The sequence below is a fragment of the Nannospalax galili genome, unplaced genomic scaffold, assembly GCF_000622305.1.
Source record: "Nannospalax galili isolate Female #2095 unplaced genomic scaffold, S.galili_v1.0 scaffold149, whole genome shotgun sequence".
Lineage (NCBI taxonomy): Eukaryota > Metazoa > Chordata > Mammalia > Rodentia > Spalacidae > Nannospalax > Nannospalax galili.
Genome location: NW_008359763.1, coordinates 377198 through 388576, shown reverse-complemented (window position 1 = coordinate 388576; position 11379 = coordinate 377198). Strand labels below are relative to the sequence as shown.

At 52.9% G+C, this 11379-nt stretch overlaps 1 protein-coding gene across 1 annotated transcript in view; it reads left to right on the top strand.

The window, feature by feature from the left end:
* The window catches only part of Mlph (melanophilin), a 48883-nt gene that overhangs the window by 25777 nt on the left and 11727 nt on the right, over positions 1-11379 (top strand). The window contains exons 5-11 of the mRNA XM_017795723.2: positions 196-299; positions 1473-1592; positions 3011-3215; positions 5121-5254; positions 7592-7675; positions 10466-10636; positions 10825-10980. Of these exons, the coding sequence (XP_017651212.1) occupies positions 196-299; positions 1473-1592; positions 3011-3215; positions 5121-5254; positions 7592-7675; positions 10466-10636; positions 10825-10980 (974 nt within the window). The remainder of the gene's footprint in view (positions 1-195; positions 300-1472; positions 1593-3010; positions 3216-5120; positions 5255-7591; positions 7676-10465; positions 10637-10824; positions 10981-11379) is intronic.

Here is an 11379-nt window from a genome sequence, read left to right as displayed (position 1 = left end):
ATGCATGAATAGGTAGATGGGTGAGTGACTAGAAGAAAGGATGGAGGGATGGAGGGGAGGAGGGAGGGAGAGAGTGAGCAGAGAGGGAGAAAGGGTTAGTTGGCAGGTGAGTGCAAGGATGAGTAGATGGACAGATAAGGGGTCTCCTCCCAGTCTGGCTCCCCGTGGGTGGAACCAGGCACCTGTCTGTTTCAGGTGGGCCTGAGCCAAGTCCGGGAAAGGAGAGTGGGGACAGCAAGCAGACAGATGAGGATGGAGAGCTGGACACAGAGGCCCAGGCTCAGGCCCTGGGCAGCAAAGTAAGTCCTCTAGAGGCACCACCTCTCATCCCAAATCCCCACCCTTCTCCCATCCATCCTCATGCCTCCCCAGCTCCCCAACACCTCCATCCAGCCACTCCACACCTCAAGCACCTGTACTTATTCTCCTCCCACCCCCACCTCCACCTGGTAATGTCCATGCCCTCTGTAGTTCCTTGTGGCTAGAGTTGAACATGGAGCCCCTCCCTCCCAAGCCTGCATGGGAGCCCAGTGATCACCTCAGAGCCCCCAAACAGGCTGCAGATGGGCAGAGCCCACTACAAGACCTGGCCTGGCTGATTGGAGTCCTGGGGCTCACAGATGTCTTGACAAAGGGTGTGTAAGAGGATAGACCTATGTTCAGATGGCTGGAGGGCCCTACATACATGTGACCTTAGCACCTTTCAGAGAAATGGACCTACGGGGTTTCCTAGGAAGCTCTTTGCCCTTGTTCAGCACCAACCCATGGGCCTTATTTTTATTGAGAATTTTTTCAATTATCTTTTATCTTATTTGTTGTGGTAGAGACAAGTCAGGCAGCCCCGGGGCTTGGGGATAGAATGGCAGTAGGGAACCAGAAGAAGAAGGGGCCAGCAGGCGAGTGTGAGTTTGGCCTTGAACCCTTTATGGGTGATGAAATCAGGTCTATAGAAAATCTATCAAATCTATAAAATCAGGCCTGTGAGCTGTTCTAAGGGAGCATAGTTGTCTTTTGCATGGAATCTAATTCACATCATATGCTGAACTCGCTGAACACTACCCAGTACCTAGAATGTTCTCCACTGAGACATAAATTTACAGGGTCAAGGTAATTGTACTAAAGGAGGTTTGTAAACAACTGCTCACACATCTAAAGAACAGGGTTCACTTCACCCACCTCCACCCCATAATCAGCATGCTACACAGACTCGAAGTCCCGGGACATCTTCCCCGTGAAGAGTTAGAAGCACCTTTGGCCCGTCACAGCTTCCCACCCAGAACCCACATGCCTTACAGCTGGGCTAAGACTCGGTACAAAAGTCTCCTGATGGGGTGGGGACTGTGGGCTCCCGGGCCCCCTTGTGACCCCAAGGCACCTTTGAGTTCGTTTCTACCTGGGTAGATATCCCAGGGGAGGCTGCCAACAGTGCGCTGAGGTGTGACCGACCCCTCGTTTATCTTATACCTGTGAAGAAAAAGCGTCTGCTCCCCTTCTGTGACGTGAACTTCGAGGAGGACTCCGACCACGCCACACAGCCTTGCGGTCATACCCTGGGCCTGTCCTCAGTCCCTGCATCCACACGCAGCCTGCAGGTCAGTGAGCTCCAGTCTCTGACCACCATCTCTCCAAGAGCCTGAGCTGGGCAGCAGGTGTTTGGGCCTGGGTTAGGTGGCACTCAGGGACACAGTGGCAGATAGCCAGGCAGTCGTACCAGGCTCTTAGGGCAGGGGCACAATCGAGGCAAGAAATGAGGGCAGAAGGATCCAGAAACGTCAGACCCTCCCAAGACACCTCGGGAGACTAAGCAGACAGCTTGGAGACGTGGGGTCATGCAGGAGCCTGAGGCTAGGCAGGTGAGTCAGGGGTCTGGGGTGTGAGGATTGGTGCTCAGGCCATAATAAGGCACAATTCCTGTGGCTCAGGAGAGCAAAGTAGAGAGCAGCACCCACCAAGGAGGTAGACGGGACCTGACTTTGAGCTGCGTCTCCGTCTTACTCAAGGGCATTCTATTGCTCAAATCTAGACTATGAATGGCGAGGTCTGCTCTTAATGTTTACCCCTGGACACTGGCTTCTTCAGTGTGGTCCGAGAGGACTTTGAGTGCTCTGCTGACTAACCATCCCACCTTGGCCCTGGGAACTTCTTTGGAGTCCTGGCCTCGCATCTGGGCAAGGGCTGGTAATTTCTGTTTTACAGAGGTGCTTTTGAGAGAGGCCGTGCCTGGCATGCACAAGGTGCTTAGATAGGTTGTAAAAGTAGCTGCGGACACAAGAGGCAAAAGAAGCCCAAGGCAGGGTCCTGAGCTCCAGCTCCCAGCAGCCTCTGGGTTCAGACAGTGCTAGAGTAAGCTGGGGAAGGACTGGGTCTTCTGATCCTCATGGAAAGAGGAGACGACCAGTAAGGGACCGCAGAAGTCAGCCCCACAGGGGAACTTTGGGCCACAGGCCCTGCTTCCTCTGAAGGTTAGGCCAAAGTGTTTATACTTTCTGTTCATACAACTTGCTTCCTGCTCCCCATGCCCTGCCACCTCTGCTACCCCACCAGCTGCAGTCAATTGCAGAGGAGCTGGCCAGAGAGCCTTCAATCCCGGGAGCCCTTGGGGAAGGTGGCACCATGTAAACACCCCTGAGGTCCTGAGGGGAGCCTGTTCAGGAACCCCACCCCCACCTCTTGTACTCTAACCATCAAGGATTATAGAAGTAGATGTGGTAGCTGTGACCCCATCCCCCAAGAAATAACTAAGTCCTTCCCAGTGGTATCCTCAAGGCTTCAGCCTCTGGGTGAACCTGGGTCCCTGGGCTGCTCAGGAGTGCTTCTATCTCCTGTGAGTTGCCTGGCCAGTGTCCTAAGGAACTCCAGCCTCACAGGCATGAGGCAGAACGGTGGAGAATGCTCCTGGCACAGTATTTAAAAATAAGAGAGGAGTAGTGTGGAGCAGATGGTTGCCTAGTAGTCAGTCAAGTAACACTACAGACCGTGGACAGCCAAGGTTGACAGCCCCTGTGCTCAGTGCCCCTCAGGTGAGCCCTTCTCCGAGGATGCCACCTCCCTGGAGCCTGAGGTTCTGAAGGAGGCTGGCGCCGGGGCTTTGGAGTACCGTCCTGGTCCAGAGGAGCAGCTGGACAGCCCCTCACCCTCCAGAGAGGATACCTTCGCTGACCTGGGCCAGCCTGAAGCCCCCCACAGGACAGCCCTGGAGACCACAGCTATTCTGGGTGGGTACTCTAGCAAACCCTTTCCAGAGGGAATCCGGGGGCCCGGGTCCCAAAGAAGTCGGGCCCTCCCTCTAGTTTGCATAAACAGGTTGGCTAATTCCTTCAGCATGATTGATTGTCCTTCACCAAACCCCATGCTTTCTCCGTCCCAATGCTCCCTGTGACACCCAGTTATACCAACAAAGGCACTAAGCCACCCCACCCCACCCCTGCCTCCTGCCACTGGTGTGGGATACGGACGTGCCCGTTTCCACAAAGTGGCCAAAGTCACCGGTCACCTGAATGACTTTGACTGTAGACAGGCCAGTTCTACCAAGTCCAAGGCTCCCCTTGGAGAGCATTGAAGCCGTCCCGTTTAGGTGCCCGGTGCCACCCTACCTGTAGCTGTAGGTGCCCATAGCAGCCCATCAGGCTGTCAGGAATTAAATAACGTAAATTGGCTGTTAGATTTTATCGGCTGGTTCTGCATTCAAATGAAATCCCTGAATCTGCCTCTTCCTGTGCCTGAGGGAGCTGGTGTGCCAGTTCAGCAGCTCAGACAGATTAAGTCAGAGCAAATAAGATCACAGCACAGGCTGCCTTCCACCCCACGGTGGCTGCAGGGAAGACTGTCTACTCCTGTCTCCCCTTGTCCTTGGCCTACAGGGACTGTAACCTCATGCTCCGTGCAGTGGTTAGGGTCCTGGGGACTTTGGGTACAGGCGGCTCCACCTCCCCCGCAAAACAATGACTAAATCAACCTATATGGACCAATGGTAAGACGGAGACCTTGGAAGACTTCGTGGGATGATGGCACATCCCTAGAGCATGTGGAAGAAGTAGGCGGGGCATGGAAGGTGAGAGACAGACACAGGAAAGCCAAGCTAAGGCCCTGGCGTCGGGCAGATTTGAGACTGGAGCCCAGCCATCCTCCTTCACTGATTCTCACACAACTTTTCACATATCAGTGTCTCCGAAATGGGGGTGTCTCACAGTGAACATGGTGAGACAGGAGTGTCAGACTGTGGCCAGCAACTCTCTTGACGGAGCAGTAGACTGTCCATGAGGTCAGGGACATGAAGACATGGTGTGCCGGCTGATCACATGACTTCCCTGAACCTCAGTGTCCTGGATAGGAAAAGCAGTTACCCATGTATGGCCACCCCCAGGTTGTAGGGTCTAAATAAGATGGTCACATCGGTTGACAAATGGCCACCAACTTATCAGCTTAAAGCAACACTGACACATGATCTCACAGGGGCCGGCATACAGGCAGGGTTTGGTGTGTCCTTGGCCCAGGGTCTCCCAGGTTCTGAGGAGCTCAAGTATCACCTGACACTCAGACTGTCCACACACTCATGTAGGGGGTGAGCAGGATGGATAGTGTATTGTGGCCTGCTGAGAGCGTCAGGCACAAGCAGAGCTGTGGGGAGTAATTTTTGGTGAGGAAAAATTACTCAGAGCCGTGGGGCCACATTCCCCTGGGGCCCAGGAATAAGCATTCAGGCCTCACTGCAGGGGAGAAAGCACACAGAGCTCTGGGAATCATGACTTTACTCTAGAATGAAAAATGATTGGCTGTGGCCACATTGGTGTGAACATCGCCCTCATTGGTAGACACGTGGTCCCAGGCCACCACTGCCCTCCACATGTGTGGACTATGGTGATGTTTACAATGTAGAATGTGGGATTATATTTAACCCCTCAACTCCTCCTCCCTTACCCTTACCCTCCAGGCCAGGAGGCTCTTTCTTGAAGATGTATATGGGGATCCTTGGTCATGTGACCTCAGAATCTGCACCCAGTCCTCATAGGAACATGGCTATGGCTTCCAATTCTTCCCCCTCTCTTTGCTTGGTTGGAGGAAACGTGCCTGTGGACGCTCAACTTTTCATTCCTAGTAATTTAAACCCTCTTATCCCACAGGTGCCATCAGGAAAGAGCAGCTCCCTCCCCAGTACCTGGCAGATGTGGACACCTCTGATGAAGACAGCCTCCAAACTCCCAGGGCAGCCTCCCAGCATTCCAAGCGCAGGGCCCGAGCTGTACCAGAGAGTCAGGTGCGGACTTGAAAGGATCCCTTCTCCTGCTACTCTGGGTGGAGCCTTTTTCTCCTCCGCACTGATTCACTTTAGAGAAATTAAAGCTTTCAGTGCTTTCAAACATCAAATGGCCTCTATCATGGGGATATGTCGTCAAGATATGTTTTTGTTGAAGTGAATTCATATAGCACAAAGCTAACAAGTTAAGGTTGACTGTTCTTCAAGAAGTTAAAAAGAAGTTATTCATGATGGCCAACACCTATAATCTAATGACATGAGGGACAGGCAGGAGGGCAAAAGGAGCTCTTCAAAAAGAAAAACACAGTTACTAGGTAATTCTTTTTTAATATTTTATTTTTATTTTACATACATGAGTGTATTACCTGCATGTATGTAAGTATACCCGTGTCATGCAATGCCCGCAGAGGTCAGAAGAGGGTGTCAGATCCCCTGGAACAGATGTTACAAATATGGGTGTTAGGAATTGAACCCAGGTCTTCTGCAAGGGCAGTCAGTGATCTTAACCACTGGGTCATCTCTCCAACCCCAGTTACTAGCTAATTCTTATGTGTGTTATATAAAACAGAGACTTATAATTACTTGTAATTATACGCCCACCAAAATTGAAAGCAGAGACTCAAAAAGATGTCTACAAACCTGTGCTGGTTTTATCCAGAGAAAAATTGCACTTGCCCTATCCTTAAGAACAGAGATAGTTTTTTAAACAGAAGCAAGGTGCCTACCAGGGGGCCCAGAGCTGTGCTGGAGAGCCCAGAGGCCATCTTCATCACAGCCTCTAATGCTCTAGTAAGTGAACATTTGCATTTCAAAAAGGCAGCTTCCAGGTCCAGAGTTCTAGGCCTGATGCAGGCTTTATTTAACTAGCTGTGAAGTTTTACATACATGTGAAATGGATCTAGAAGGAAAGACCCAGAGAGGTTCCCACCTCCTGCTGGAGATGGAACCCAGGGCCTCTCCCATGCTAGGCAAGCTCCCTAACCCTCAGTGGCACAGGTTTGGTTTGTGAGACAGGGGATCCCCATAGAGCTCAGGTTGGCCTTGAGCTGGCCACCCTCCTGCCTCAGCCTCCTGATAGCTGGGATCAGGCACCACTGCCATACCAGCTCTTCCCTTCTTTTCTCGCTTTCGTTTTTTGGGTTTTGTTGTTGTTGTTATTTATTTTTTGTTTGTGTTTTTGTTTTGGTCTTTTTGACCAAAAAGTGCTTGGTCCCTGTAGCCCCAGCTGGTCTGGACCTCACTCATTTACCTTGCTGGCCTAACTCGCTCAGCCTTTGTCTCCCTCCCCCCCCCCCCCCCTCCGTCCCCCCAGCCACCCCCTCCCCCCCCTGCTGGGGTGGTTCGTGTTTCTTTTTTTTCTCTGTTCTCTCTCCAGGCAGCCTTTGTCCCCCCCCCCCCCCCCCCCCTTCGGGGATCCAGAGACCAGCTTCTCATCCTGGTGTGGTGGTCTTCTCTTCTCTTCCTGTGGCATTTCACAGTGACAGCGTCCCTGGTGGGTGGATGGTGGCTCTTTTTCAAGTCCCCCATCACTACATAGGCCAGCAGACAAAGGCCATCTGCTGAGCACCCTCCCAAGGTTATTGATTACCGCCACCTCCACAGATACCAAATGAGCCCAGGTCACACGCCCCCTGCCAGTGCCCTCCTATGGTAGGCATGGGCCGATGGTTCATGGGCACCTGCTTTGACATTCATTTCCAGCATGCATACGTTCTTCCCCCACTCAAAGTCCTCAGCGCTGTGGTAATTACCTACCAACAATGGCAGCGTCCTGCCCCTGTGACTGTCATTTCCCTCTCTTAAGGCCAGGCGAGCGGTAAATGAGATAATGTGGGGAAGATGCACCTGCCCGCAAGGAAGCAGAGCAAAGAGAAATTGATTTTTCCCCAGCTCCGTCTGGGAGATAATAGACTGTGGCTGACTCAAGAGTCTGGTGACTCAAGGATGAGGAAGTTGTACTTTCCGTCACAAGTGACCCAGGGCTCTTGCTAGCTAATGACTTTGGTCACCTTGTTCTGCTCAATGCACAACTTCCTGTGCCAATCAGCAGCTGCAGGGAGTAGCTGCCCAGTGGCGGCCATGGTCCCCGTCTTTATCCGCTTTGTCTGACTAGGTTTCTCACCTCACTCTCTACCCCTCTCCCCTAGACCCATTCCCCTCTCTTGATTCCACTTCAGCTAGTGTTCCTGAAACCTTGGTGTCAGAAAGGGGTTTGTTTCGCAGTTAGCCTCCAGGGCCATGTGCTGAGTAGTAGACTTTTCAGGACTTTGGGGCTCGAGGAGGCAGATACCTATGGGCAGGGCCCCCCCGACCACAGCTTCTCTCCCTCTCCTACAGATCTTGGAGCTGAACAGGCGCATGTCAGCTGTGGAGAACCTGCTGGTCCACCTGGAGAATACAGTCCTGCCACCCTCAGCCCAGGTAACACCCTGGGCTGTACAAGATCAGCCTATGACCCTCCATTAAGGGAGGCTGAGGTCCCAACTTTGGTTGCAAAGGAAGAGTCCCCAGAGGTCTTGCAGCTGGTTGGTGCATGATGCTCCAAGAACAGATGAATGGATTCTCCCACACAGACCACCCCCAGCTGGGCTGGACCCACCAGGACGCTTGACATATAGAGATAACCACCTATCCTAGGGTCTCACAGAGGGAATGGGAAAGAGCCTGAAGGACACGCTTAAGCTTGCAGCCCCAGGGCCCTGGATCACAGCAGGGCAGGGCCTTCCCACACCATGTGGCCACATGACTAGTGAAGGTCTTAAGGGCTCTGACAGAATATTGAAGGCTAGGTAATTTACAAAGAGCGGAGATTTGTTTGACTTTGCTTTCTAGAGACTGGAAGTTCATGGAGTAGGGTCGTCATTGTGCTGACCATCCCGTGGTAGAGGGACGGGATGGGAGGGACAAGCTAGTGAGCCAGTGCATGAGGCCCTGGCTCAATTTTATAAGAAACTCACTCTTGTGAGCCCCTCTATATGAGTTTCCCAATCACCTCTCATAGGACCCCAACACTGTAGCTCTGGGGATTAAGGCCCAGTATATGAACTTTGGAATATGGAAAACTGTAACAACACATCATGGAGGGTTCAGACTATATGGAGCCTTCTAGGCTCTACCTTTCCCTCTGAGAGAAACGGGAGGTTGGCACGAAAGAGAGTCAGCATCCAGCTACAAAAGGATGCCCTGCTGGCATTCTGAGCACAGCATATGAAGGACAGAGGAGCGCATGAGGAGGCAGTCAGGAGGCTATGGGGACAGGCCAGGGGTGAGAAATCGGGGACACTGGCCGAGGTGATGAGAGGCTGAGTTAACAGGATTGCATAGCTGGACGTGGAGGAGAATCAATGGTGAGTTCAAGGGCATTGACCTGAACAAGCCTTAAAGGACAGAGTGAGGGTCTGCAGAGAGTCTTTCCCAATCCATTGTTAGCTGGAGCATCGTTTGGTCTATATGACTCTTGAGATAGTTTGCCATTTTTGTGTGTGTGTGTTTATCACATGACTCTGATGCCTTCTAGGAGTTGATACATAAGTCATTCAATGAAAGGCTCATGCCCACAGGCAGACAAAACATGATATCAGCCTGTTACCTGCCAAGGATGAAGGTGGATCAGGCTCTTCACCAGCGCACACCAGCATGCTGGTTGTATGTGACCAGGAGCAGGGTGACACAGCATGCCTAGATGTCCAGCGGACAGTTGTGAGACGAATCCTCAGCCAGATTAGACAGCACGTGTGCTGAGCTGGACCAGCATCTCTAGCCTGCTCCACCTCTAGCTGAGGAAGCTCATGACCCACATCCCTCTTCCCATCCCTAAGTTGGGTACAGCCCGGGATAAACAAGCAGCGGCCAGCTGCTAGTGGCTGGCAGTCCTGGTAGTTCCTTTCCATCCGTTCATGCACCAACTCCACTAGAAGTCATAATGCCATTTACACAAACTGTGACTGAGGCACATCATGCTGGAAAGAATTTCAGGCAGCAGAGAAATGGCAACCGTCTGGTGCCCGAGGCCAGCCTGAGACAAACGTGCGAACTTGCTCTGACTGTCTAACTAGCCAGGGTGAACAGATATTCTGGGTTCTTTATAGCTTATCTATGATGACCAGACATTGCAGGCTGCCTCCCTGGATCTGAACTCAAGCAGGCTCCCTGTGACAGATGGTGCCACTGAATCACAGCATACATGTGCTACCTTCTCACCTCTGTCAGCTATGTTCTGGTTTAATACCTGCTTCAAAGGTGACATGAGCTTGTCACCTCACCCTGTCCTGGACTCCAGTAAGTGTAGGACATGAAGGTCCCCATGGCTGTGCAAGCCCAGGACAGAGCCCAAAGCCCTATGAGAATTAAGAATTTCTAGACAGTGCTGAGAATAGCTGTGACACACTCCAGTCATACAGTGTGGAGAGAGCCAGAGACCCTCGTCCTCAGCTCTGTGAGCCCCAGCAGCAAGAGCCAAATGTCCAGGCCATGATCTCGGTGCAGTATCGTCTCAGTACAGGGGCTGGGGAGCTCCTGGAAGGGACTGGGAGCTCAGTGTGGCTGAGTACTTCCGTGAGGAAAGTTCAAAGACGGTGTAGACTGATGGGTCAACTTCAAAAGAGGACGTTCTACTCCAGACTCAGCATGGGTCAACCTGGAGAACTCAGCGAGGTATTCACAGACAGACAGTGTGTTCCCACTCATATGAGGAGCCTTGAGAAGTCGGGTTCACAGAGACAGAAGGAGAGCAATGGGGCCCAGGGCCAGGAGGCGGAAGGAGTCTCAGTCTAGCAAGAGGAAAAGAGCTGGGGGACTGAGCTGTGCACCTGAAAATAGTGAAGATGACAAATTCTGTATGCATACTTTACCCCAATAAACATTTTTTTCCTTTTTGAGACAGGGTCTCCCTGTAGCCCCAGCTGGCCTAGAACTCACCAGGCAGGCCTTAGTCTCCCAGAGATCAGCCTGCCTATGCCTGCCAAATGCTGGGATTAAAAGCATGCATGCACCATGACACCTGACCCCAATAAACATTTTTGAGGGTAGGGGAGAAGGGAAAAAATGTGGGTCTTAGATGGCCATGGACACTAGAGTGCCCCACCCCTTGGGACTCTGCAAGTCTGGGACAGGCTGTGCTGGAGAACGGGACAGGGAGCTCAGCTCCCAGACTGTGCTGAGGCAGGCCCACCTCCCAGGGCTGCCGCTGAGCCCCAGGCCTGGCCCCATCAGGGACCAGCTGTGGGATCGGAGCCCAGTGCTGATGCAGAGGAGGAGATGCTCAGGAGGAAGCTGGAAGAGCTGACCAGCAACATCAGTGACCAGAGCACCTCATCAGAGGAAGAGGAGGGCCGGAAGAAAGAAGCCACTCCAGATGGCACCCTCCCCGAGGTGCCCCCAGAGGTGAGACCTCCCCAAAAGTCCCCAGCACAGCAGCCAGCAGTTTACACTTAGACCATCAGCCCTTGCAGGAAGGAGGCTGGGGGATCAGCATACGGTGAGGAGGCTGGAGACCAGCCCTGGGAACTCAGGACAGAGCAGGGGCCTGCCTGCTACCTTACCACTGACCAGTGTCACCCTCTTGTCTCTAGCTGTGTGCAGCCTCAGGTCACATGGATGCTGAAGGAAGGAGCCCTCAGAGCCCTGGGGACCCTACCCAGCCTAGCAAGACCACAGATGAGGAGCTGTTAGAGCTGGAGGACAGAGTGACCACGACAGCATCCGAGGTTCAGCAAGCTGAGAGCGAGGTATACCCTCAGCTCCTAGATGGAGCCAGAGGATGCAGAGTGCAGGTCTGGGGTTTCTGACCCCCACATTCCCACCCCTGATTTTCTCTTTACCTCTCTCCTCCCCATTCAACCTGGGGAGGGCAAGCAGGCTTTTCAGTCATGAGAAAGGTGTGTGTTATAAGTCACTATCCCCCACCCCATGAGCAGAGCCTGGACAGAGGCCAAGAAGTTAGGGAAGTGGGGCTCAGGACCAGACTCAGCAGAGGGACCCCATGAGCCTCAGCAGCAGCTGCAGAGCTGAGGACTTGGAGAGAGACACCAACAGTGCCCAGGTTTGGGCCACACCAGCACGTGCACACCTCTGAGGGACAGAAGGTGACTCAGGCACTGCGCTGCCGCCTGCACCGCCCTCCCCCT